Raw genomic sequence first — 23,525 nt, 5'->3', positions numbered from 1 at the left:
TTTTTTTAGTTAACTTCAGTTGTATAGCCATGATATCGAAAATATTTTTTATTTATATTTTCCATCACTAAAAAAAAAAAAACTGCCTCCATAAGAACAAAAGTAGAGGAGTGTGGTAGCCGTAAGAACAAAACAAATTGCAAAAAGATGAGACTGTATCTGCATTTCTCTGAGGACAAGCAGGCTGCTTGTTCTCACAAGTGGGTTGACGTCTGCGTCGGCCCAGGAAAGGGCAAATGTTCCACAGTAAAATTTAAAAAGTTTTGCCAGAGTCTTCTGGCGCACAAACAGCGTGCACTGCACATGCGTAGACGACTTCTGTTGCATGAGCGTGGCTCTTCAGTTTATTTTTCTCTGCGTTGAGGTGCGGTAGTTTTTTTTTTTTTTTTCTGTGCTCCTCTCAGGCCCAGGAAAGAGTCTTCGACAAATTTTGCTTTTTTCTTCTAATTTTTTCTTTATTCTATTATTAAAAAAAAAAAAAGGGTCCCGTAGTTCTGTTTTAGTTTTCTTCCCTTTTTAAAGTTTCCTTTCTTTTTTGACGCAGCCGGTTTTAGGATGCACAGTCGGGTTATTCCCTTATTTTTTTGTGCCCCTTTTTTCTTTACAGGCACAATCGCGTCTTTTGATTTTGCCGAAGCCGTTTTCCCTTCCATGTCATCAAAGACACCCAGCGGCTTCAAACATTGTATTCGGTGCAACTGGACCATCTCAGGTACCGATACCCACGCCTGGTGTATCCAGTGCCTTGAGCTCGACCATAGCCCAGCCGCTTGCAGTCTGTGTCTTCGTATGAAGAAACGGACCCAAGCGTCTTGAGAAGCCCAACAAGAAAAGATTTTTGGGGCTCGGTCCGGTCCATCGACATCGGTACCGAGGTCGGCGGTGTCGACATCGAAAGGAGCATCGACGTTGGGAAGAGAGGTAATGGCTGCTGAGAGACCAACTCGCGCTGGGAGCAGTGAGGTGTCGAGTGGGTCTCCACCTGCCTCGAGGCCTTCTGTTATGCAGGCCCCCCGGGACCGACCTTCGTCGGACCCGGCCCCGAGGAGACATGAGGATTCCACGTCACCTTCGTCGGTACCGAGGAGTCTCGATGATGGGCGTCGAGCGAAGGCGAAGAAGTACCATCATCGTTCTCCTTCGACACACTGTACTGGGAGCTCCGGGGCATCAAGAGAGTTGGCACCCGAGAAGCATCGGCGCCGAGAGGATCGCTCCCCCTCGATACAAGAGGTGCCGATGCGTCGATCTCCTAGCAGCCCGTACCTGCTCCCAAGCCTCCACAGATCCTGACACCGCTTGTTCCACCGACCACAGCCTTCTCGGATGGTGGCTCTTGACGAGTGCATCCAGGCCTTGTTTCCAGAACTTCTGGAGGGACTGGTACGCCAGTCAGCTTCGGTGTCGGGGATGCTTGTGCCTTCTGTACCGTCTGCTGCAGCGGTGTCTGGCCCTTCTTCTGCGGACCCCGACCGCGGTGCTGCCTGCGGCATCGGCTGCCACCCAGGTTGACTCCCCTTCGACATCGGTGGAGGGAGCTTCGCCGCAGTCAGACCAGGTGTCGGCCTATCGACATCCCCATCGAGGACATCGTTCTTGGCATCGAGGCAGGTTCAGTGTCGAAGTACCTTAACAGAGGTCTTATCCGATACTGAGCAGGAGCGTTTGTGGGAGTCAGAGGAAGATCCCAGGTACTTTTCTTCTGATGAGCCTATGGGATTCCCTCTGAACCTTCCTCTCCACCAGAGAGGAGACTATCTCCACAGATCAAGACCGGAGAGTCTTTCCTTTTCCTCTTTTGTCTGGGAAATGCCTACAGCTATTCCCTTCCCTGTGGAGGTTGAGGATGAACCCAGGACTGAGATGCTCAAAGTCCTGGACTCTTCTTCTCCACCTAAAGAGACTGTGACAGTCCCTCTGCATAAGGTACTGAAGGAAGTCCTTCTGCGAAACTGGTCGGCCCCTCAGTCTGGCCCCGTGGTCCCGAAGAAAGCTGAATCCCAGTATCGGATCCACGGTGAACCTGGATTGATGAGGTCCCAGTTACCCCACAATTCCATGGTGGTGGATTCCGCCCTCAAGAGAGCCAGGAGTACTAGAGACTATGCTTCGGTGCCCCCAGGCATTCTTACAGTTCCCAGCACAAAGAGGTACTTGCAGAGGAACTCTCAGCCCTTCTGAAGGCCCAAGCGGTCAAATCCGCTCCACCAGCGGAAGAAGGGCTGGGATTCTATTCCAGGTACTTCCTTGTGCAGAAGAAGACAGGGGGATACGTCCCATCCTAGACCTGAGGGCCCTGAACAAATTTCTTCGCCGAGAAAAGTTCAGGATGGTTTCCCTGGGCACCCTTCTTCCCATTATTGAAGAAAACGATTAGCTATGCTCTCTGGACTTAAAGGATGCTTACACACATATTTCGATACTCCCAGCTCACAGGAAGTATCTTTGATTTCGGCTGGGAACTCAGCACATTCAGTACTGTGTACTGCCCTTTGGCCTGGCGTCTGCGCCCAGGATGTTTACAAAGTGCCTAGCGGTAGTTGCAGCGTCGCTACGCAGACTGGGAGTGCATGTATTCCCTTATCTCGATGATTGGCTGGTGAAGAGCATCTCCAAGGAAGGTGCTCTGGAGTCCATGCGAATGACTATTCAGGTGCTAGAACTACTGGGGTTCGTGATCAATTACTCCAAGTCCCATCTCACCCCAGTTCAAAAGTTGGAATTCATTGGAGCTCTGTTGGAACACAAAGACAACTCGAGCTTATCTTCTCGAGGCCAGGGCAGACAACCTCCTGTCCCTGGTGTCCATAGTTCGAACGTCTCAACAGATCACGGTTCGGCAGATGTTGAGACTTCTAGGGCACATGGCCTCCACAGTTCATGTGACTCCCATGGCATGCCTACACATGAGATCAGCTCAGTGGGCCCTGCTTCCCAGTGGTATCAAGCTGCGGGGAGTCTAGAGGATGTAATCCAACTGTCCACCGACTTTCGGAATTCTCTGCAGTGGTGGACGATTCGATCCCGTTTGACCTTGGGATGTCCATTCCAATTTCCTCAGCCACAAAAAGTGCTGACGACGGATACATCCCTTCTGGGGTGGGGGGCTCATATAGATGGGCTTCACACTCAAGGAGCCTGGTCTTTTCAGGAAAAAGATCTTCAGATCAATCTCCTGGAATTGCGAGCGATCTGGAACGCTCTAAAGGCTTTCAGAGACCGGCTATCCAACCAAATCATATTGATTCAGACAGACAATCAGGTTGCCATGTATTACACCAACAAGCATGGGGGCACCGGATCTCGCCCTCTGTGTCGGGAAGCCGTCCAGATGTGGCTTTGGGCGCGCCGTCACGGCATGTTTCTGCAAGCCACTTATCTGGCAGGCATAAACAGTCTGGCCGACAGGCTGAGCAAGATAATGCAACCTCACGAGTGGTCACTGGACATGGGTGTCGCTTGCAAGATCTTCTGATCGTGGGGCACCCCCTCAGATCAACCGCAAGGTCCCTCAGTTCTGTTCCAGGCTTCAGGCCCACGACAGACTAGCGTCAGATGCCTTTCTTCTGCATTGGGGAACAGGCATCCTGTATGCGTATCCTCCCATACCCCTAGTAAGGAGACTTTGCAGAAACTCAAGCAAGACTGTGGAGCCATGTTTCTGATTTCTCCCTTCTGGCTGCATCAGATTTGGTTCCCTCTTCTTCTGGAGTTGTCCTCTGAGGAACCGTGGAGATTGGAATGTTTTCCAACCCTCATCACCCAGAACGAGGGGTTGCTTCTGTATACCAACCTCCAGTCTCTGGCTCTCCCGGCCTGGATGTTGAGAGCTTAAAATTCACTTCCTTGGGTCTTTCAGAGGGTGTCTCCCAAGTCTTGCTTGCTTCCAGGAAAGATTCCACGAAGAGGTGTTACTCTTTCAAATGGAGGAGGTTTGCCGTCTGGTGTAACAGCAAGGCCCTAGATCCTCTTTCTTGTCCTACACAGACCCTGCTTGAGTACCCTCTACACTTGTCAGAGTCTGGTCTCAAGACCAACTCCGTAAGAGTTCACCTTAGTGCGATTAGTGCTTATCGCCATGTAGAGGGTAAGCCTATCTTTGGACAACCTTTAGTTGTTTGCTTCATGAGAGGTTTGCTTTTGTCAAAGCCCCCGGTCAAACCTCCACCGGTGTCATAGAATCTCGTCGTTCTCATCCAGCTGATGAAAGCTCCTTTTGAGCCACTGAATTCCTGCCATCTGAAGTACTTGACCTGGAAGGTCATTTTCTTGGTGGCTGTTACTTCAGCTCGTAGGGTCAGTGAGCTTCAGGCCTTAGTAGTGCATGCACCTTATATCAAGTTTCATTACAACAGAGTATAGTCCTTCACATGCACCCTAGGTTCCTGCCGAAGGTGGTGTCTGAGTTCTATCTGAACCAGTCAATTGTCTTGCCAACATTCTTTCCCCGCCCTCATACCCGCCCTGGCGAAAGCAGTTTGCATACCTTGGACTGCAAGAGAGCATTGGTCTTTTACGTGGAGCAGAGAAAACCCTTCAGACAGTCCGCCCAGTTGTTTGTTTCTTTCGATCCCAACAGGAGTGGAGTCGCCATCGGAAAATGCACAATCTCCAGTTGGCTAGCAGATTGCATTTCCTTCACTTATGCCCAGGCTGGGCTGACTCTAGAGGGCCATGTCACGGCTCATAATGTTAGAGCCATGGCTGCATCAGTGGCTCACTTAGCCTCTATTGAAGAGATTTGCAAGGCTGCAACGTGGTCATCAGTCCACACATTCACATCTCACTACTGCCTTCAGCAGGATACCCGACGCGACAGTCGATTTGGGCAGTCAGTGCTACAGAATCTGTTCGGAGTTTAGAATCCAACTCCACCTCCCTAGACCCATTTTTGTTTTGTTCCAGGCTGCACTCTGTTAGTTGTTTATTGTTTCAGGTCAGTCTTTGTTATGTCCTCGCTATTGCGAGGCCCAATTGACCAATGTTCATTGTTTTGAGTGAGCCTGGTTGCTAGGGATACCCAACTTGTGAGAACAAGCAGCCTGCTTGTCCTCGGAGAAAGCGAAGATACTTACCTGTAGAAGGTATTCTCCGAGGACAGCAGGCTGATTGTTCTCACGAACCCGCCCACCTCCCCTTTGGAGGAGTTGTTAGTTTCTATGCTTTTTGATTAAACTGAAGAGCCACGTTCACGTGACGGGCGGGAAGTTGTCCGCGCGTGCGCTGTTCGCGCCAGAAGACTGGCAAAACGTTTTAAATTTTACTGTGGAAAATTTGCCGTTTCCTGGGCTGATGCGGACGTCGACCCACTTGTGAGAACAATCAGCCTGCTACAGGTAAGTATCTTCGCTTTCTTGTGCAGTCCTCTTCTTCCATGACCATTTATTTGTACTTTGCTATGTCTTTTTAGGTCTGATCTAGCTTCTCCAGCAAGAGTATCACCCCAGAATCAGCTGGGAACTCACTGGGACAATGAACAGGTAGAGCAATTGACCGTAATTAACTTTTCTGTAATCATTTTTCTGTATGCCATGTCCTTAATGAGAAGTGAAGAAATGCCATCTGTTTGTACAACTGGCTTCAGAGAGTAAATGAAATAAGAAACAGAGACTTTAGGGAGCAGTGAAATAGGAATCAAAAGTACATAACCCAGGTATCCCATGCATGACTCCATGTTATCCTAATGGACATACCTGCACCTTGAACAGTTCAGGAGAAAAAAAAGGCTGCAGCTTTATTGCTGTTTAACAAGGACGGCTATTAGGAATACCATACTCTTGCCACCAAATGATCTGTCGCTGCAGTAACACTTATATTAATTTCCATACCAAACGCCATGAGCTGTCGGTTGCACCAATCAATCTGCTGTGGTGTTATAACCTGGAATAATATCCCCTTGGTCATATTATGACCCTCTGCAACTGAGCATGTATTTCCTCATCCCTTGAATTCCACCTGACTGATGCACTGAATAGCCAGGCCTTTTCTATTAACGCACCTTATCTTGTAGCTAGACTCAAACCTGAAGTGGTATTTTTATTTTTTTATGAAATTGCTGCAGCAATTCTAGCACCCACATTAACAAATAACAAGTCAAAGATGTATCTGTCTATTATATTCTTTCTTGCACTCCCTTTGAGGACCTGGTTGAGAACTTTTGCAAGGATCCTCATCCAAACATTCCCTCTCTTTTTTAAAATGCTTATATAACGTCTTTATTTTCTTTCTTCCTTTTTTCTGAACAAACATGTGGATAAAGGTGAGTCGGTCGATTATTGTATATCTGGATTTTCAAAAGGCATTTGACAAAGTACCTCACGAAAGACTCCAGAGGGCATTGGAAACTCATGGGATAGGAGGTATTGTTCTATTGTGGATTAAAAACTGGTTAAAGGATAGAAAACAGAGAGTAGGGTTAAATGGTCATTCTCAATGGAGAAGGGTAGATATTGGGGTTCCGCAGGTATCTGTGCTAGGTCCGCTGCTCTTTAACATATAAAGGATCTAGATATGGGAATAACTAGTGAGGTAATTAAATTTGCCGACGACACAAAGTTATTCAAAGTTGTTAAATCGCAAGAGGATTGTAAAAAATTGCAAGAGGACCTTATGAGACTGGGAGACTGGGCATCCAAATGGCAGATGATTTTTAATGTTAGAAAGTGCGAAGTGATGCATGTGGGATAGAGGAACCCGAACTATAGCTACATGATGCAAGGTTACGCATTAGGAGTCACGACCAGGAAAACGATCTAGGAGTATTCGTTGACGATACTGTGAAACCGTCTGCTCAGTGTGCTGCAGCGGCAAAGAAAGGAAATAGAATGTTAGCTATTATTAGGAAAGGAATGGAAAACAAAAATGAGGACATTAGGCTACTCCTCTACTCCACTCCAATTGAAAGAGACTCGCCTGCTATGGAGGTATTTATATATCTCTATCATATCTCCCACCTTTCTTTCAAAGTATACATATTTAGATCTTTGTCCTAAGTTGGATTCCCACTTCAGGCACAGGCAGCTGCTTGTGACTCTGGGCAAGTCACTTAACCCTCCATTGCCTCATGTAAGCCGCATTGAGTGGGAAAAAGCGCAGGGTACAAATGTAACAAAAAATAGAAATATTCCTTGTGACGAAGAACACTGACCATTGTCCTAGCTGCCTCCAGAGAAGAGATTAACAGACTCAAATATGAATTGGCTGCAATTATAGAAACGTTCAGGACTACACAGTATCCAGCCAATTTACCACCATTGCCACAGAGGATAAAACAATCCAAGCTTAAATGGACCACAGTAGGCTCAGGTAGATTATAACTTGTGATAGAGGTATCCACTATTCCAATTGTTGTCTATACTAATAACAATTCTTTTGCTGCACTACAGCATTATGATGGTCATAAATTAAGAATGGAGGTGGAGCCAAAGACAAAGAACATAACTCAGTGCAAAAGTCACTAACAAATCAGTTCAAAACAGAAAATTTTTGCTGCTAGATGATTCCATTATCAGAGGCATTAACTTAGGCTGCTATGGAACCAGGGTTGCTTATGTGAAAAGGTATTCCCAAGGCCGGACGAAGGAGACAAACAAGGAAATTGGAGTTCTGTCGTTAGTGGTGTGTAACCTGTCGTTAAAATCATCCATAGTACCTGAAGATTGGAGGGTGGCCAATTGTCATCCTGTGTTGCCTACTCGAAAGTGTAGGCCGAAGAATACCGTGTCCAGAGTTCTGCTTGCCGAAGTGCAAGTAGATTTCATTCCCAGCACCGCTTGCTGAAAATGCAAGCCAAATTCAAGGTTGGTCTTTCTCTCTTGGCTCCCCTCTGCCTGAGAGCCCTGTCTCACCGCCCCTTTACTCTCAGGGTGAGGGAGATACAATCCAAAAGTTCCTTTGGTACTGGCTGGGAAGAAACCTCCATGGGTCCAGTTTCTCCAGCTCCTGGCCTCTTTCTTTGAAACTTCCAGAGTCTTTTGTAAGCTTTACAAGGTCCTCATATAATTCGGCCATGCAAGTTGCATGCAAATGAGTCCAGTCTCTTCCAGCTCTCAGATGTTCAGCTTTATACCTCTTCCTCCTCCCAGGAGTCATTCGACTATTCCCCAGAGGGTTAGCCCGACCCATGCCACCTCCCACGTAGTCTCCTCTACCTGACTACAACCACCCCATTCAAGGCTCCCAGATGCCCCCTAAATGTAATAGTGGGACTAGACCCAAGTAGACCCAAAACGTCCTTCTGTCGATTAGGAGTTATTTATTGGACAGAAAACAAAGGGTAGGGTTAAATGGCTATTTTCTCAAGGGAGAAGGATGAATAGTGGATTGCCACAGGGATATGTACTGGGACCGGTGCTATTTAACATATTTATAAATGATCTGGAAAACTAAATGATGAGTGTGGTGATTAAATTTGCAGATGACACAAAACTATTTAAAGCTGTCAAAACACATGTGGATTGTAAAGAATTATAGGAAGACTTTAGGAAACTGGAAGACTGGGCATCCAAATGGTAGATGAAATTTAATGTGGACAAATGCAAAGTGATGCATATTGGGAAGAATAATCCGAATCATAGTTATCTGATGATAGGGTCCACTTTAGGAGTCAGCACTCAAGAAGAAGACCTAGGTGTTATTGTAGACAATATGCTGAAATCTTTTGCCCAGTGTGCGGCAGTCGCTAAAAAAGTAAACAGGATGCTAGGAATTATTAGGAGAGGGATACAAAATAAGACCAAGAATATTATAATGCCTCTGTATTACTCATGGTGCGACCTCACCTTGAGTATTGCGTTCAATTCTGGTCACTATATCTCAAAAAAGATATAGCGGTATTAGAAAAGGTTCAAAGGAGAGCAACCAAAACGATGAGATGTAACTTCTCACATATGATGAAAGACTTAGGGCTTTTCATCTTGGAAAAGAGATGGCAGAGGGGAGATATGATTGAGGTCTGTACAGTCTTGAGTGGTGTGGAACGGTTAGAAGTGAATTGATTTTTCACTCTTTCAAAAGGTACAAAGATTAGGGGACACTCAATGAAATCACTTGGAAATATTTTTTTAGTCAAAGAATAGTTAAGCTCTGGAACTCGCTGCCAGAGGATATGGTAACGGCGGTTAGCGTATCTGGATTTTAAAAAGATTTGGACAAGTTTCTGGAGGAAAAGTCCATAGTCTGTGATGGAGATGGGCATGGAGAAGCCACTGCTTGCCCCGGGATTGATAACATGGAATGTTGATACTAATTGGGTTTCTGCCAGGTACTTGTGACCTGGATTGGCCACTGTTGGAAGCAGGATACTGGGCTAGATGGACCATTGGTCTGACCCAGTATGGCTATTCTTATGTTCATAATGTCAGTGCATATTTTATAAAGCACTGGAAAGGGGTAAACCCGTTAAAATAAAGTAGAGCTGGCGCTGGGAGAGACTATGGGGGACAGCCCTTGATACAGCTCGGTGCAGAGCAAAACAAGCATGTCGGGGAGTTGAACCCCTTGGTCTGATTGCAAAATAAAAGATAAGTAATATAAGTAATTTAATTGATAAGAGAACAGTAAAAAAGTTTAAAAAATTAAGGAAACCGGGTGAACCGATGAAGAAGTGGGCGCTAGTTGCATTGCTAGATTTACATCTTTGGCAGTGAGCGCCGCTGAGGTTGCTTGAAAAATATGAAAACTGTCAATATATGTTTAAAATTTTGTTATATGTTTGATACATGTTTGAGAGTAAGAAAACCTAAAAACAGTTTAAAATGAAGACTTTGCTCTAAATGAATCACTGCTGGATCCAATTTAACTGGGATAGTTGTTGGACTTATATGGGACTGGCGTGTAGATTTTGAAAAATAGCCACGATCTGGTATTTTATAAAGCATGCATGTAAATCATGAATCTGCCCCTGAGCATGCCAAACATGCAAGTATATGTGCATTATGCTGCTTTTAAAGGGACAAGAATTGTAGTAAAGTGGCCCTCTCACCCACCCTTCCCCTGTAGGTACCCCTGATTTCTTCCCCCCACCTCCCCGGTTAGGGGCTCTCGGGCCTACCTGAACCAACCCTCTGTGGTCACATCAAATGCAGTAGTAGTGAAAAAAGTAAACTAATGTCCTACTTCATCTATGAAAAGAGAAGTTAGTGCTATATTCTTAATCTAGGGAGAGATCAGTCCTTGACATCTAATTTAACGTAGTCAGATCTGATCACTCTCGCATCCCACTCATGTTTTATACTGTGAGTAGCTCTGTTGTTCCTACCATGTATTAGTGGAGCTACTTCCCACATTGCACCTGTCCTGTTTAAATGAAAGATTTCATTTCAAATTCATCAGCATTAAATTGTCTTCAGAAGGATTCACTGTTGCCCGTAATTTGTTTTTTATGTATTTCTAAGCAACCTTCAACAATAAAAGATTTTAAAATAGTATCAGTATTATTAAGATACAGTTGTTTTATAAATAAAACATGGCATTTTAGATAAAGTACTGGAGGGAGACCAGTTATGATCTTCCTTCTGCAGTTGGACATGTTTTTCTCCTCTGTTGTTGTTATTGTCAAATGGCTGTCCTTGAAGGGGCAGCTTGTTTTACCATAGCAAACCTACACACTGGCTCCTGGAGATGAGAACTCTCATAAATATAGATTCTCTGTTGTGTATGTATGGGCTTATCTTGGAATTAATTCAAAATGCTTAGCATCCTGTTGTTAAGTGTTTGAGGTTAAGTTCATTTATCCTGTTCTTGTTTTATCTTTTAACAAAATTCCTCAGATTTTGACTTGGCCATTTCCTCATGCTTCTTTTGGACTTCAGCTCACTCAGGACTGGGATCTCACATGATGAATAATTGTCATTGCATTTTATAGAATATTTTATGTTGGACTCTGCTTAGAGAGCATTTTGGTGTTAAGTATAATTAACTACCTCAGGCTCCCCCCTCCCTATTTTAAATCCTTTCTTAGCACAGACATTGCAGCATCAGTGCTTAGCAGAACTCCTTCCAGAACTTTGCAGTCTGACCATTAGGTGTCACCATTGTGCAATGACTACTACTACTACTTATCATTTCTATAGCGCTACTAGACGTACGCAGTGCTGAACACTTGAACATGAAGAGACAGTCCCTGCTCAACAGAGCTTACAATCTAATTAGGACAGACAAACAAGAGATAAGGGAATATTAAAGTCAGGATGATAAAATAAGGGTTCTGAACAAGAGTTAGGAGTTAAAAGCAGCATCAAAAAGGTGGGCTTTTAGCTTAGATTTGAAGACGGCCAGAGATGGAGCTTGACGGACCGGCGCAGGAAGTCTATTCCAGGCATAAGGTGCAGCAAGATAAAAGGAACTGAGTCTGGAGTTAGCAGTGGAGGAGAAGGGTGCAGGTAAGAGAGATTTACCCAGTGAATGGAGTTCCCAGGGAGGAATGTAGGGAGGGATGAGAGTGGAGAGGTACTGAGGAGCTGCAGAGTGAATGCACTTATAGGTCAATAAGACTCTGACTTTTCCCCAGTATTCTCAGCTATGGCTGGCACAGGGTATGGAAAACCTGAGCTGGGGATCATGACCATGTGTAGCATAGCCACTGGGGCTAGCCTTAAGCGTATACTGATAACCTACTGGTTTCTACTGTAACAATTTGGGGAAGTGTGTGCTTCCAGCTAAACTAACCTATTATAAGGAAGTCATGGTTCCTGGTTCTCTCTGGGGGGCCCTTTTACTAAGCTGTGGTAAGGTGTGCCAAATTGACCCTACCACTGGGGTAGCACGGGCACCCGGCGGTAGATCCAAAGATGGTGCCCTCAGTTTCTCATGGTAGAAAACAATTTTCTATTTTGGCAGTAATCAGCAGCACGGCCACATTACCGCACGCTGCCTGATTACCGCACGAGTAGCGCGTGAGCCCTTACCACCAAATAAATAGGTAGCAGTAAGGTCTGAAGCAGTAAATAGCCGAGCTGTTCTTTTAATATTGGTGCATGGCCATTTACTCCATTTTTTTTTTTTTTTTTAAAGGCCGTGGAAAAAAAAAATGGCCCAGTGTGCACCAATTTCACACACCCAAAACTAGCTCAGGCCATTTTTTTCCACAGCTTAGTAAAAGGGCCCCTCTGTGATTTATGCTTTTGATCACATCTGCTCTTTCCTCTTTATGAATGGCCCTGCAATTCAAGCACATCAGTTGGAAGATTCCTCCCCAGCCTGACAGATTTGGCAAGAGTGTTGGCATCTTAGTCAGCGATCCTTGTGCCAAATTGTAGTCAAATCCATTAACAGAGGGAGCCTTTGACACATATGTGCAGGTAGAGCCGTACAGCAGCAGCCGTACTGATGGAATGTGGCTAAAACATTAGTGTGGTTATGAATCTTTGTCTCTCTTGGTCTCCTCTCCAGTTCCTTTTCAATTAAAAATCATGCAGGTCTTTTTTTTTTTTTCACTGTTTTATTTTCCCAATTACACAGTTGTTGCCTTACAGTTGCTCCTTTTTTTTTTTTTCAGTCCACCTTTATTTCATTATGTTTTGCCCATATAGGCTGCAGTGAGTACAGACGTGGTGAGTGAAATGTTACTGAACGATGTGCTAGAAGACACCGCTCGAGAACTCTGGAACATGGAACGCTACAAGAAGTTGCACAATGAGGCTATTTCCATGCAGGAAAGCCCAAATTTGGAGATAATGATGCAAAGGCTGGAAGAAATAGAAGTAAGCATATTAAATTCCAGTGTCTTGAGACCTGCCTGCTGTCATATGAAATGTCTCATGAAAATCCAAAGAAAACCTTAACTTATATTGCTCAAGACAGAGAATAGATCATGAATTAAATTAGAATAAGGAACATGCTTTCAATCTGTTATGGTCCCTCCCCTAAAATATAAAGGAATAATCTCTAAGCTTTACAAATTCCTGCTGCCCTCAGGGTCCCAAACAGTTTCAAAATTTCAAATCTAGGTGGAGTTTGGGTGTGGGATCTCCAGTGAGAAGTAGTTGATAGTAAAAAAGAAATCCTCTCAATGCCTGGATTTAGGGAAGTGTTTTACAATGTATTGGTTGGTCTTCCCTCAGTACTGGTGTAAATGTGATATGAGAGAGAAAAGCAAGTATTTCATGGATTTACTTGAAAATTTGCCATTCCTTTACTAGAACACAGCTTGGAGTTGTTCGAAGTTAAAACAGTGTGCAGGCCGTTTCACAGTATCATTTTTAGTTTCAAAAGATAGCGAATGTTTCTTTTCTTTGGAAATCTGTCCTTTACAGTGAAGGACCATTATTCAGATGTATTGCTTGTTTGGAAACCTTTTTTATGGTGGTAATTGAAAGGGGTGGAATATCTTGTGCTCTTGCTTGTATTATGTTAATGGTGTAATGGTTGTTAGTATAGATGGCTAGTGTATTGCATAAGCGCTGCTTTGTCAATCGTGGCTTCAGTGTAAACATTTGGGGGTAATTCTGTAAGGGTCGTGCAAATTAGGTGTTGAGCACGAGTTCTACAACAATATCTGGGTGCCCAGACGCCATTATAGAATACAGCTTAAGTTGACATTTGCACACAAAACTTTAAGTGCTGTCACTTATGCAATGTAAAAGGCAGGTGTAAAAGTTAGTACATAAATGTTGCTCTTTAGCATGTAACTTGTATTCTATAAGTTATGCGCCTGTGTGGGTCCTGCCCATGCTCCACCTACATGTATGCACCCCTTGTAGTTGCGCCTTATGTAGGTTGTGTACTAAGCTTATAGAATACTACTTAGCGCTCAACTGTCACTTACACATTGCAAACATAGTATTCTATAATGTTAGTGCTTTAAAGTAAGCACCATTTGCACACTAATGGGGGGGGGGGAGGAATTTTATAATTGGTGCTCAAAATTTGCTGCTGGATACACCTGCTGAAACCTGGTGTAAATGCTGGCACCCAAGTGCACTGAGGCAGTATTCTGTAACTACACGTGCAACTTTTCAGAACGTCCAGGACCGTGCCCCCTTTTGAGTTACGCACTAGTAATTAGGCACCATGCCTTAAAGAATAGTGTGCTGCCAGGTGCACATGCAAATTTTAGTGGATAAGTACATAAGTATTACTATACTGGGACAGACCAAAGGTCCATCAAGCACAGCATCCTGTTTCCAACAGTGGGCAATCCAGGTCACAAATACCTGGCAAGATCCCCAAAAAAGTTTTCTATCTTTTAACCAGTTTTTAATCCACAATAGAACAGTACCTCCTAACCCATGACTCTAATTTCCTCTGGAGTCTTTCATGAGGTACTTTGTCAAATGCCTTCTGAAAATCCAGATACACAATATCAACCGGCTCACCTTTATCCACATGTTTGTTCACCCCTTCAAAGAAATGTAGTAGATTGGTGAGGCAAGATTTCCCTTCACTAAATCCATGTTGGCTTTGTCTCATTAATCCATGCTTTTGAATATGCTCTGTAATTTTGTTCTTAATAATAGTCTCTACCATTTTGCCCGGCACCGACGTAAGACTCACCAGTTTATAATTTCCCGGATCTCCCTTTGGAACCTTTTTAAAAAATCAGCGTTACATTGGCCACCCTCCAATCTTCCGGTACCACACCAGATTTTAAGGATACATTACATATTATTACTAACAATAGTTCCGCAAGTTCATTTTTCAGTTCTATCAGTACTCTGGGATGAATACCATCCGGTCCAGAAGATTTGCTACTCTTCAATTTGTCAAATTGCCCCATTACATCCTCTAGGTCTATAAAGATTTCATTCAGTTTCTCCGACTTGCCAGCTTTGAATACCATTTCAGGCACTGGTATCTCTCCCAAATTCTCCTCAGTGAAGACCGAAGCAAAGAATTCATTTAATCTCTCCGCTATGGCTTTGTCTTCCCTGATCGCCCCTTTTACCCATCGGTCATCTAGCAGTCCAACTGATTCTTTCGCCAGCTTCCTGTTTTTAATACATCTAAAAAAAAATTTTACTATGTGTTTTTGCCTCCAGCGCAATCTTTTTTTCGAAGTTCCTCTTTGCCTTCCTTATCAGTGCTTTGCATTTGACTTGACATTCCTTATGCTGTTTCTTATTATGTTCAGTTGGTTCGTTCTTCCATTTTCTGAAGGATTTTCTTTTAGCTCTAATAGCTTCCTTCACCTCACTTTTTAACCATGCCGGCTGTCTTTTGATCTTACGTCCTCCTTTTTTAATACACGGAATATGTTTGGCCTGGACTTCCAGGATGGTGTTTTTGAACAGCATCCATGCCTGATGTAAAGTTTTGACCCTCACAGCCGTTTCTCTAAGTTTTTTTCACCGTTCTTCTCATTTTATCATAATCTCCTGTTTTGAAGTTAAACTCTTAACCTATTGGATTTCCTGTGTACTTACTTCAAAGATAATATCAAATTTGATCATATTATGATCACTGTTATCAAGCAGCCCCAGCACCATTACCTCCTGCACCAGATCATGCACTCCACTAAGGACTAAGTCTAGAATTTTTCCTTCTCTCATTGGCCCCTGTACCAGCTGCTCCATAAAGCAGTCCTTGATTTCGTCAAGGAATTTTACCTCCCTAGCAACCCCCATGTTACATTTACCCAGTCAATATCGGGGTAATTGAAATAACCCATTATTATTGTGTTGCCCAATTTGTTTGCGTCCCTAATTTCCTTTAACATTTCTGCATCCGTCTGTTCATCCTGGTTAGGTGGATGGTACTACTACTACTATTTAGCATTTCTATAGCGCTACAAGGCATACGCAGCGCTGCACAAACATAGAAGAAAGACAGTCCCTGCTCAAAGAGCTTACAATCTAATAGTACACTCATATCACTATCCTTTTCCCCTTTACACATGGAATTTCAATCCATAGTGATTCCAAGAAGTGTTTTGTTTCCTTCAGAATTTTCAATCTATTTGATTCAAGGCTCTTGTTAATATACAATGCTACCCCTCCACCAATTCGATCCACCCTATCACTACAATATAATTTGTACCCCGTTATGACAGTTTCCCACTGGTTATCCTCCTTCCACCTGGTCTCAGAGATGCCTACTAGATCCTGCAGTGCCTGCTAGAGGCTATGTGTTAATGATGTGGAACAAAGTTAAAGTTTTAAAACTAAGGGGGAAAGACTATAGAGATTAGTTGATAAAATTTGCTTTTTTTTCTATCTTTATTCTGCCTATCAGTAACCTACAATTCCTCCTTTAAACCCCAATCTTTAAGTTCCCAAAGCATAAAGCAAAATAGTGTTCACTTACCAGAGAAATGTCCTCTTCTCTCATAACTTCTCAGAAGGATTCTACTTGTACATTTTTCCTAACATATTGTATGTTGCACATCTCCTGATTCAGTGCTGCATAGAGTCACAAGAACTATTTTCTTCCTCTATCTCCATCCGCTGGAGGACATAACTTTCTTTCCTTTGGTCCTATCAGACCAATCCAGAGCAATGGGTTATTAGGTAAGACATAACTTTTCCTTAGGTGCCTAAGTGCTAGTTGGATGCTAAGCTGTATTCTAGAAGCATGCAATGAAGGTACTAAGTAGTAAATTTAAAACAAACCAGAGAAAGTATTTCTTTACTCAACGTGTAATTAAACTCTGGAATTAATTACCAAAGATGAAAGAAGTTAGCTTAGCAGGATTTAAAAAAGGTTAGAATAATATTCAAAAAGAAAAGTCCATAATCCACTGTTTATTTCTAGGATAAGCAGTATAAAATCTGTTTTACTGTTTTGGGATCTTGCTAAGCACTTGTGACTTAAATTGGCCACTGTTGGAAACAGGATCCTGGGCTTGATGGACCTTTGAGCTGTCCCAGTATTTCAGCACTTATGTTCTATAATTGATGTGCACAACTCACAGCGCGTAAGTGCAGAGGGACATAGGTGGGGGCTCCCATTTATATGCGTAAGTTACAAATACTGTAAGTTATTCATTAAAGTGTTACTTTTAGGCTTGCACATTCAAGCCTGCTATTGACACGAATTTGACACATAGATGCCGACTTCAGCTAGTATTCTGTAACATAATTTGGGTGCCCAAATGCCATTATAGAATTCTCTGAGGACAAGCGGGCCATATTCTCACATGTAGGTGACATCATCCGTGTCGCCTAGTGTGGAGCATTAAAAGCTAAATATAGCTTTAAGAGGGCATGCAGCGTCCCCACCACACATGTGTGATTGCCTTCCCGCCTGCTGTGGGAGCGCAGGACCAGCAGTCTCTTCTCATCCGCTGTAAGGAGAGGACGCATGATTTGCAGCTTCTCACATCATCTGGTGCGCAAGTGCTTTTTTTTGAGCATTTGTGCCTTCCTTGGGAGATTTTTTTTTCTCCTATTTTTTGGGTTTGTGCCTTTTTCCCCATTTCCCTTATTTTTTTTAGGTATTTTTTTCTCCACTTTTGAAGTCTTCTTATTTTTCTCGCGCTCTTTAGGCCCTCATAGCCCTATGCTCCAGTCAGGTCTTGTTCCTCATATTTTTTCTGGTGCTTTGCCCCTTTTTCTGGCACCATCAAGCCATTTGATTTGTCCATGGCTGTTTTTCCTTCCATGTCATCGAAGGTTCCCAGTGTCTTTAAGTGCTGTACCCAGTAAGGACCATCTCTGGCACAGACACTCATTCTTGGTGTCTCCAGTATTTGAGGCCTGAACATACCCCTTCAAGCTGCGTTCTTACCTTTGTATGAAGAAAAGGACTCAGCTGGCCAGTGAGAAACTTTTTGGAGCCTGGTCCAAATGCTCAGCATCACAGAGCAGCTGGAGTAGTGCCAGGCAGGTAGAAGGGAATTGGAGCTCTCCCACGGAAATTAGTTGCACCGGCATTGGGTGCATTGGTCCATATAAACTGCTAGGCCTGTCTCGGACACTGGGAGTGGGCGTGCATCGAGTAGGTCTCCACGTGCCTGTATGCCGATGGCTGTGCAGTGCCCCGGGACTGTTCAGCATCGGACCCAAATCCAAGGCGACATGAGGACTGGACATCGTTCTCGTCTGTACTGAGGAGCATTGATGACCGGCACTGGGCGAAGGCCAAGAAGCATCAGCATCGATCCCTCTCGACACATGGTACCAGGGCACTGAGGGTTTCGGTCCCCAAGAAGCATCGGCACTGAGAGGACTGCTCCCCCTCCATACAAGAGGTGCCAGTGCACAGGTCTCCAGGCATCCAGGACTGGGTACTCTTTCGACCCCGAGAGTCTGCAGTCTGTCTCCGACCTGACACCCCAGTCTTTCCCGATGGTCTCTCTTGATGAGCACATCCGGGCCATACTCCAAGAGCACTTGGCGGGGTTATTACAACAGTGTGTATCGGCTTCTGGGGTGCTTGTATCAGCCATGCCTCTTGCTGGTACCCAGCAGGGCCCTCAGCCTGCGGTGAGGTCTCCGATGCCAATGCTGCATGTGGTACCAGTGTCCATGGCTGCTCGTACTGGCATCCCCTCGACGTGGGTGAAGTCATCTTCGCTGGAGCCAAGGATGGAGTCAATACCTCAACACCCCTCTCGAGGATATGATTCCTCTTTATCGGGTCTTGTCCCTCCCATGAGGAGTTTTTTGCCGACACCAAGGAGGAGCGCTCATGGGAGTCTGATGAGGATTCATGGTACTTCTCAGAGGAGGAGTCCTGTGGCATCCCGTCTGATTCTTCCCTTCTGGAGAAAAGAAGAAAATCTCCACCTGAGAGCCTTTTCTTTCCATCTTTTGTCAGGGAAATGGCGGCTGCCATTCCAATTTATTTAGAGATGGTGGACGACCCCAGGGCTGAGATGTTCAAAGTCCTGCACTATGATCTCCCTCCTAGAGAGGCTGTGATGGTCCAACATCACAAGATCCTGCTGAATGTTCAGGTGAAGAACTGGAGTCCCCTCTGTCGGTCCCTGTCCTCCCTAAGAAGATAGGCACGATGTACCGGATTCAGAGCTCCCCCATGTTTTATAAGCCCCAGTTGCCCCATCACTCCTTGGTGGTGGAATCTGCGCTCAAAAGAGCCAGGAGTTCTAGAGATTATGCTTTGGTACCCCCTGGCACAGAAGTTATTCTTTTGGGCGGAAGATGTATCAGGCCTCTATGCTCATCTTCCGTATTCAATTTTGCCAGCTCTAAACAAGCCTCTACTTGAGGAACTTGGTGCGCAGTATGTTGGATTTGGCAGATTCTCTCCCACAGGAGCAGGCCAGATCTCTGCCAGTTGGTCAAGCAGCAGAAGGCATGTAGAATGATCTTGGCCAGGGGCGCCTATGACACCTTTGATGTGGCGTCCAGGATCTCTGCCCAAAAGTATAGTGATGTGCAGACTCTCATGGCTGAATGTCTCTGACTTGGACCTGGCAGTCCAGCAGAGGTTGGCAGATGCCACATGCAGGGAGATAACCTTTTTGGAGACCAGGTGGAGGGAGGTCACTGACCTCATCAAGAAACATATTGACACCATTGATACTCTCTCTCGCCAGACATCTGCACCTTCCTCCTCATCCAGGAGGTTTTTGGATAAGTCGAAAAGGGATTCCTACTACTGAGACATAGGTATGCTCCTTCTCGCCAGCCTCAGCAGACTCAGTCCCAGTGCGCTCATTCTCGTCGTCAGCGTGCGCCCAAAGCTCAGCTGGCTCCCCAGTCGAAATCAGGAACAAACTTTTGACTGATTCCAGCAGAGCATAGCCACAGTAAAAGTGACCATTCCGGATGACCTACCAGTTGGGGAGGATGAATTTTTTTTAAAATTTATGCCCTTATTCTTACTTTGTTTTATATTTTGGGAAATGTAAGTTGAAGTGTGATTTTGTTTTTTTGCACTCCTTAATCACAGCTGTCTTGGGGTCATTATACTGGTATTTGGGTCAGTATTAATGGAAACTATCTGAAGACACCCAGTTTGGCTAGAGAACATGGCATGGAAGTGAGACACTCAGCTTTCAGGTGAAGGAAATCACACTTGCTCACCTGCAGACTCATAAGTGATGTTGACAGGTTTGCCGTCAGAGTGGGTTTTCTTTCGTGCTCTTCACCAGTAAAGAACTAAACAAACCCGATCATCCTTGTAGGAAAAATATTACATTTCGTATCAGGAGGAGACATTCCTTAGGGGGTTGACTTAAGTGTTGATCTGGTAAGGGGTATTATTGAAAATAGCAAAATCTCACATAGCTTATAAGTACTAGTCATGGAGACTATTATGCGAGCAGATTTTGGTCATGTTTAGGGAGGATGTGGGGGGATGGAAAAGTGGGTGAAAAATCTGTTAACAATGTGGGGAGAAGTTGGGTTGAGCAACATGCAGAGAATTCATGTGCGCTTCTACAGAAATGTATAGTGAATGTCAACTGGACAGACTGGATTGGCCATTTTGGTCTTCATAGACCATCATTTGCTATAGGGTAGATATTCAGTTGGTGGCAATCAGCAGTTTTTGGTCGCTTCTGGCATTATGCCAATATTCAATGCTGTACCATGTCAGGGCACTGGCATTGAATATCTAGGTTTATGTGGGCTGCTGTTTCTTATCTGTTTAAGTGCAATATTCAGCACAACTACCTATTGAAAACCAGATAAAGATAGAACTGTGTTTTATGCGGGCTAATTTGCCCAGTTAACTTAGGTAGTTAAGTGCTGAATATCGGCATTTAGCTGCATAAGTCCTGACTCCACCCTGAATCGCCCACAAAATATCCAGTTTTCAATTTAACAGTTAATGCTGATATTCGGCAGCACTAACCAGTTTAGGGCCACTGAATATTGGTGGATAGCCCCACACAAGCAATCTAACCAGGCAGGAGATGGCCGGTTAAATCGCTTTAACTATCAATCCCTGTGTTACTATGCTGGAGTCAAGAAAACTGCACCTTGAATTTCAGAAAACCATGTTCACTGCGCCTTGAATTTCAGAAACCATGTTCACTGCACTATTGATTGGAATGTGAATGTTCTTTAGCTAGTAATCTGAGCATGAAAAATATGGAAGCTCTCCAGCAAGGCATGTATATACAGCCCAAGGATCTGATTTTTAAAAAACATTTTTGGCATCAAACATTTCAAATCCCCAAGAACTGGGTGTCAAGATATAAAAACCCAAGCTGATAGAACTGTAGCATCTAATTTAAACTGTTATGAAAGGCATATGTGAAAATTGAGACTGCCAGCATATATTATCATGCACTGTTAAGACAATTCACTGCTCTCAGGAAGTGTTAAGGAGAGGATTGTAATTCGTTTGTCCAAATGTGATAGTCTTCTAGCTTAGGCAGTTGACAGGCTTAGTAGGGTTGATTATTTGTATAATCTTCCGGGAACGATTTCTGTTTCTTACAAAATGACTGATTCCAAATAGGCAGTGTATAAGATTTTTATAAAGAAATATAAAGTGACTTTATTTTTTTTATTTCTTATTTTAAAGAGATATCAGGAGTCAGTTCAGAGACGATTTAACCAAATTGTGTATGCAGGTCCTGAGTTCTGGATAAATGAAGAAAAAGAAGGTTTGTGGCTTGTTTGCTGTTATACTTTTCACAGAAAGTTTGAGCAGCTACTTAAAAAAATGATCATAATATTGTTTATATGAATCAAAGATGGATTTGTGTGTTCTGAGTTTAGTAGTGGATTCCAAACAGCATTATAACTATGTAGGGGTAAAGCCCTCAGCCCAGTAATAAGAACATTTCTAGCTTTTATGATGTATTGGAAAAAAACACACAGGATGCATTTTATGGAGTCAACTAGTAAAACAGGCCCGTTTCTGACACAAATGAAACAGGGGCTAGCAAGGTTTTCCTCGGAGTGTGTATGTTTGAGAGGGAGAGAGAGAGAAAGTGTATGTGAGAGATGGAGTGTGTGTGTGAGTGAGTGAAAGACAGACAGAGTGTGTGTGTGTTTGTGTGAGAGAGAGAGAGTGTGTGTGAGAGACAGTGTATGTGTGTGTGAGAGAGAGAGTGTATGTGAGAGACAGAGAGTGAGTGTGTGTGTGTGGGGCTCCGAGTTCCAGGCCCCCCTTCCATCCGAGGTGCAGGCCCCCTCCCTTCCTCTCCTCTCCTCACCCTCCTCTCTCTCCTCCCCTCCGAGTTCTTGGCCCCCCTTCCCTCCGAATTCCATGCCCCCCTCCCTCTCCTCCCCAGCGTGTCCCATGCCCCCCTTTCCTCGGAGTGTGTATGTTTGAGAGAGAGTGTGTGGGTGAGAGATGGATTGTGTATGTGAGAGAGAATGAGTGAGAGAGAGACAGACAGACAGACAGAGTGTGTGTGTTTGTGTCTGAGAGAGAGAGAGTGTGTGAGAGAGAGTGTACGTGAGAGACAGAGAGTGTGTATGTGTGAGAAAGTGAAGCCTTGAAGCATTCGTGCGCTCTGTAAGGCTCCATCTCCTCAATTGACGACACGTAGTTCCGGAACGTTGCAGGAATGCTTCAAGGCTTAAAGGCTTCACTTTCTCGGCTTCAGAATGTTGGAGGTGCGTTTTATTATATAGGATATTCAAAGCGATATAACTAGCCAGAACATTCTTGAATGGTTAAATTGCCTGTTCAGGGATAAGAACGTAATGGACATAACACAACTCTTCCGTTGCATGATTCCCTAGTGTGGCTGTGCCACATGAACTTTATCTTACCACAACATCACTTTGTATTTGTTACACCGGAGTCTGTAACGCCTCTCCGATACTATGTAAGCCACATTGAGCCTACAGATAGGTGGGAAAATGTGGGATATAAATGTAACAAATAAATAAATAAATTGGTCATTTTCAGTGGCACTTAACTGGTTAGTGTCACTGAAAATGACTGGTTAACACTTATAGGAAAACTGGCTATTTTGGGGGCATTCCGGGGGTAGGGTTGGCACTTGGGCAGTTAAGTGCTGATGTTCAGTCCAAGATCACTGCATAAATAGGTCTGCATAAAAGTCAGTCTTATCTTTATGCGGTGCTCCATAGCGCACTCAACTGACTATGGTGTTGCTGGCTCCATAAACCCAGAAATTTAATGCCGGAGCCCGGACATGGCCCTGCATTGAATTTCTGGGCATAATGCCAGTGGTGACCTTCTGAATATCAACTCCTTTGTTCCTATCCTGCATAGAGGACCTTCAGTTCTCTTTTACCTCTCTGGTGCTGCTCCAGCTATCTGATTCCAATGTGAACTGTGCAGGGCCTTGTAATTTTTTGTAATCTGCTGAGCTCATGTGATTCCAATCTCAGGACAGCTGGAGTTGTGCCAGGCAGGTAGAAGGGAATTGCAGCTCCCCCACGGAGATTAGTAAAAACACTGGTTCAATTTACCAGCACATTATACCTAATTTCTCACAGAGATGTGCCATTGTTCTAGGGAAGGGAGATGGAAGGCTGTTAACTTTTCCCCTGGTGCTTTGGACTCCATCTAAATTGGAGCTGATGTCTGCTGGGACTATGGCAGTATGGACCTTAATTAGCACCTCCTGTGGTTTATCCCCCTTTTTATGCCTCTCCGCATCATCCTAACTCAGCCACTGCAATGAAAGTCATCAGTCAAGAGCAACAGACTACAGTTCTCTCAAAATTACATATGCACCCTTGCTC

At 44.2% G+C, this 23,525-nt stretch overlaps 1 protein-coding gene across 4 annotated transcripts in view; it reads left to right on the top strand.

Annotated features, from left to right (window-relative positions):
- Window positions 1-23,525, top strand: part of LOC115456709 (protein moonraker-like) — a 118,848-nt gene that overhangs the window by 58,269 nt on the left and 37,054 nt on the right. For all 4 annotated transcript variants that reach the window (XM_030185962.1, XM_030185961.1, XM_030185960.1 and 1 more), the window contains 3 exons: window positions 5,411-5,480; window positions 12,531-12,701; window positions 21,379-21,460. In XM_030185962.1, the coding sequence (XP_030041822.1) occupies window positions 5,411-5,480; window positions 12,531-12,701; window positions 21,379-21,460 (323 nt within the window). The remainder of the gene's footprint in view (window positions 1-5,410; window positions 5,481-12,530; window positions 12,702-21,378; window positions 21,461-23,525) is intronic.

Source organism: Microcaecilia unicolor, chromosome 13 (assembly GCF_901765095.1).
Source record: "Microcaecilia unicolor chromosome 13, aMicUni1.1, whole genome shotgun sequence".
Lineage (NCBI taxonomy): Eukaryota > Metazoa > Chordata > Amphibia > Gymnophiona > Siphonopidae > Microcaecilia > Microcaecilia unicolor.
The sequence above is the reverse complement of the archived record's forward strand: the minus strand, read 5'-3'. Positions and strand labels throughout refer to the sequence as shown.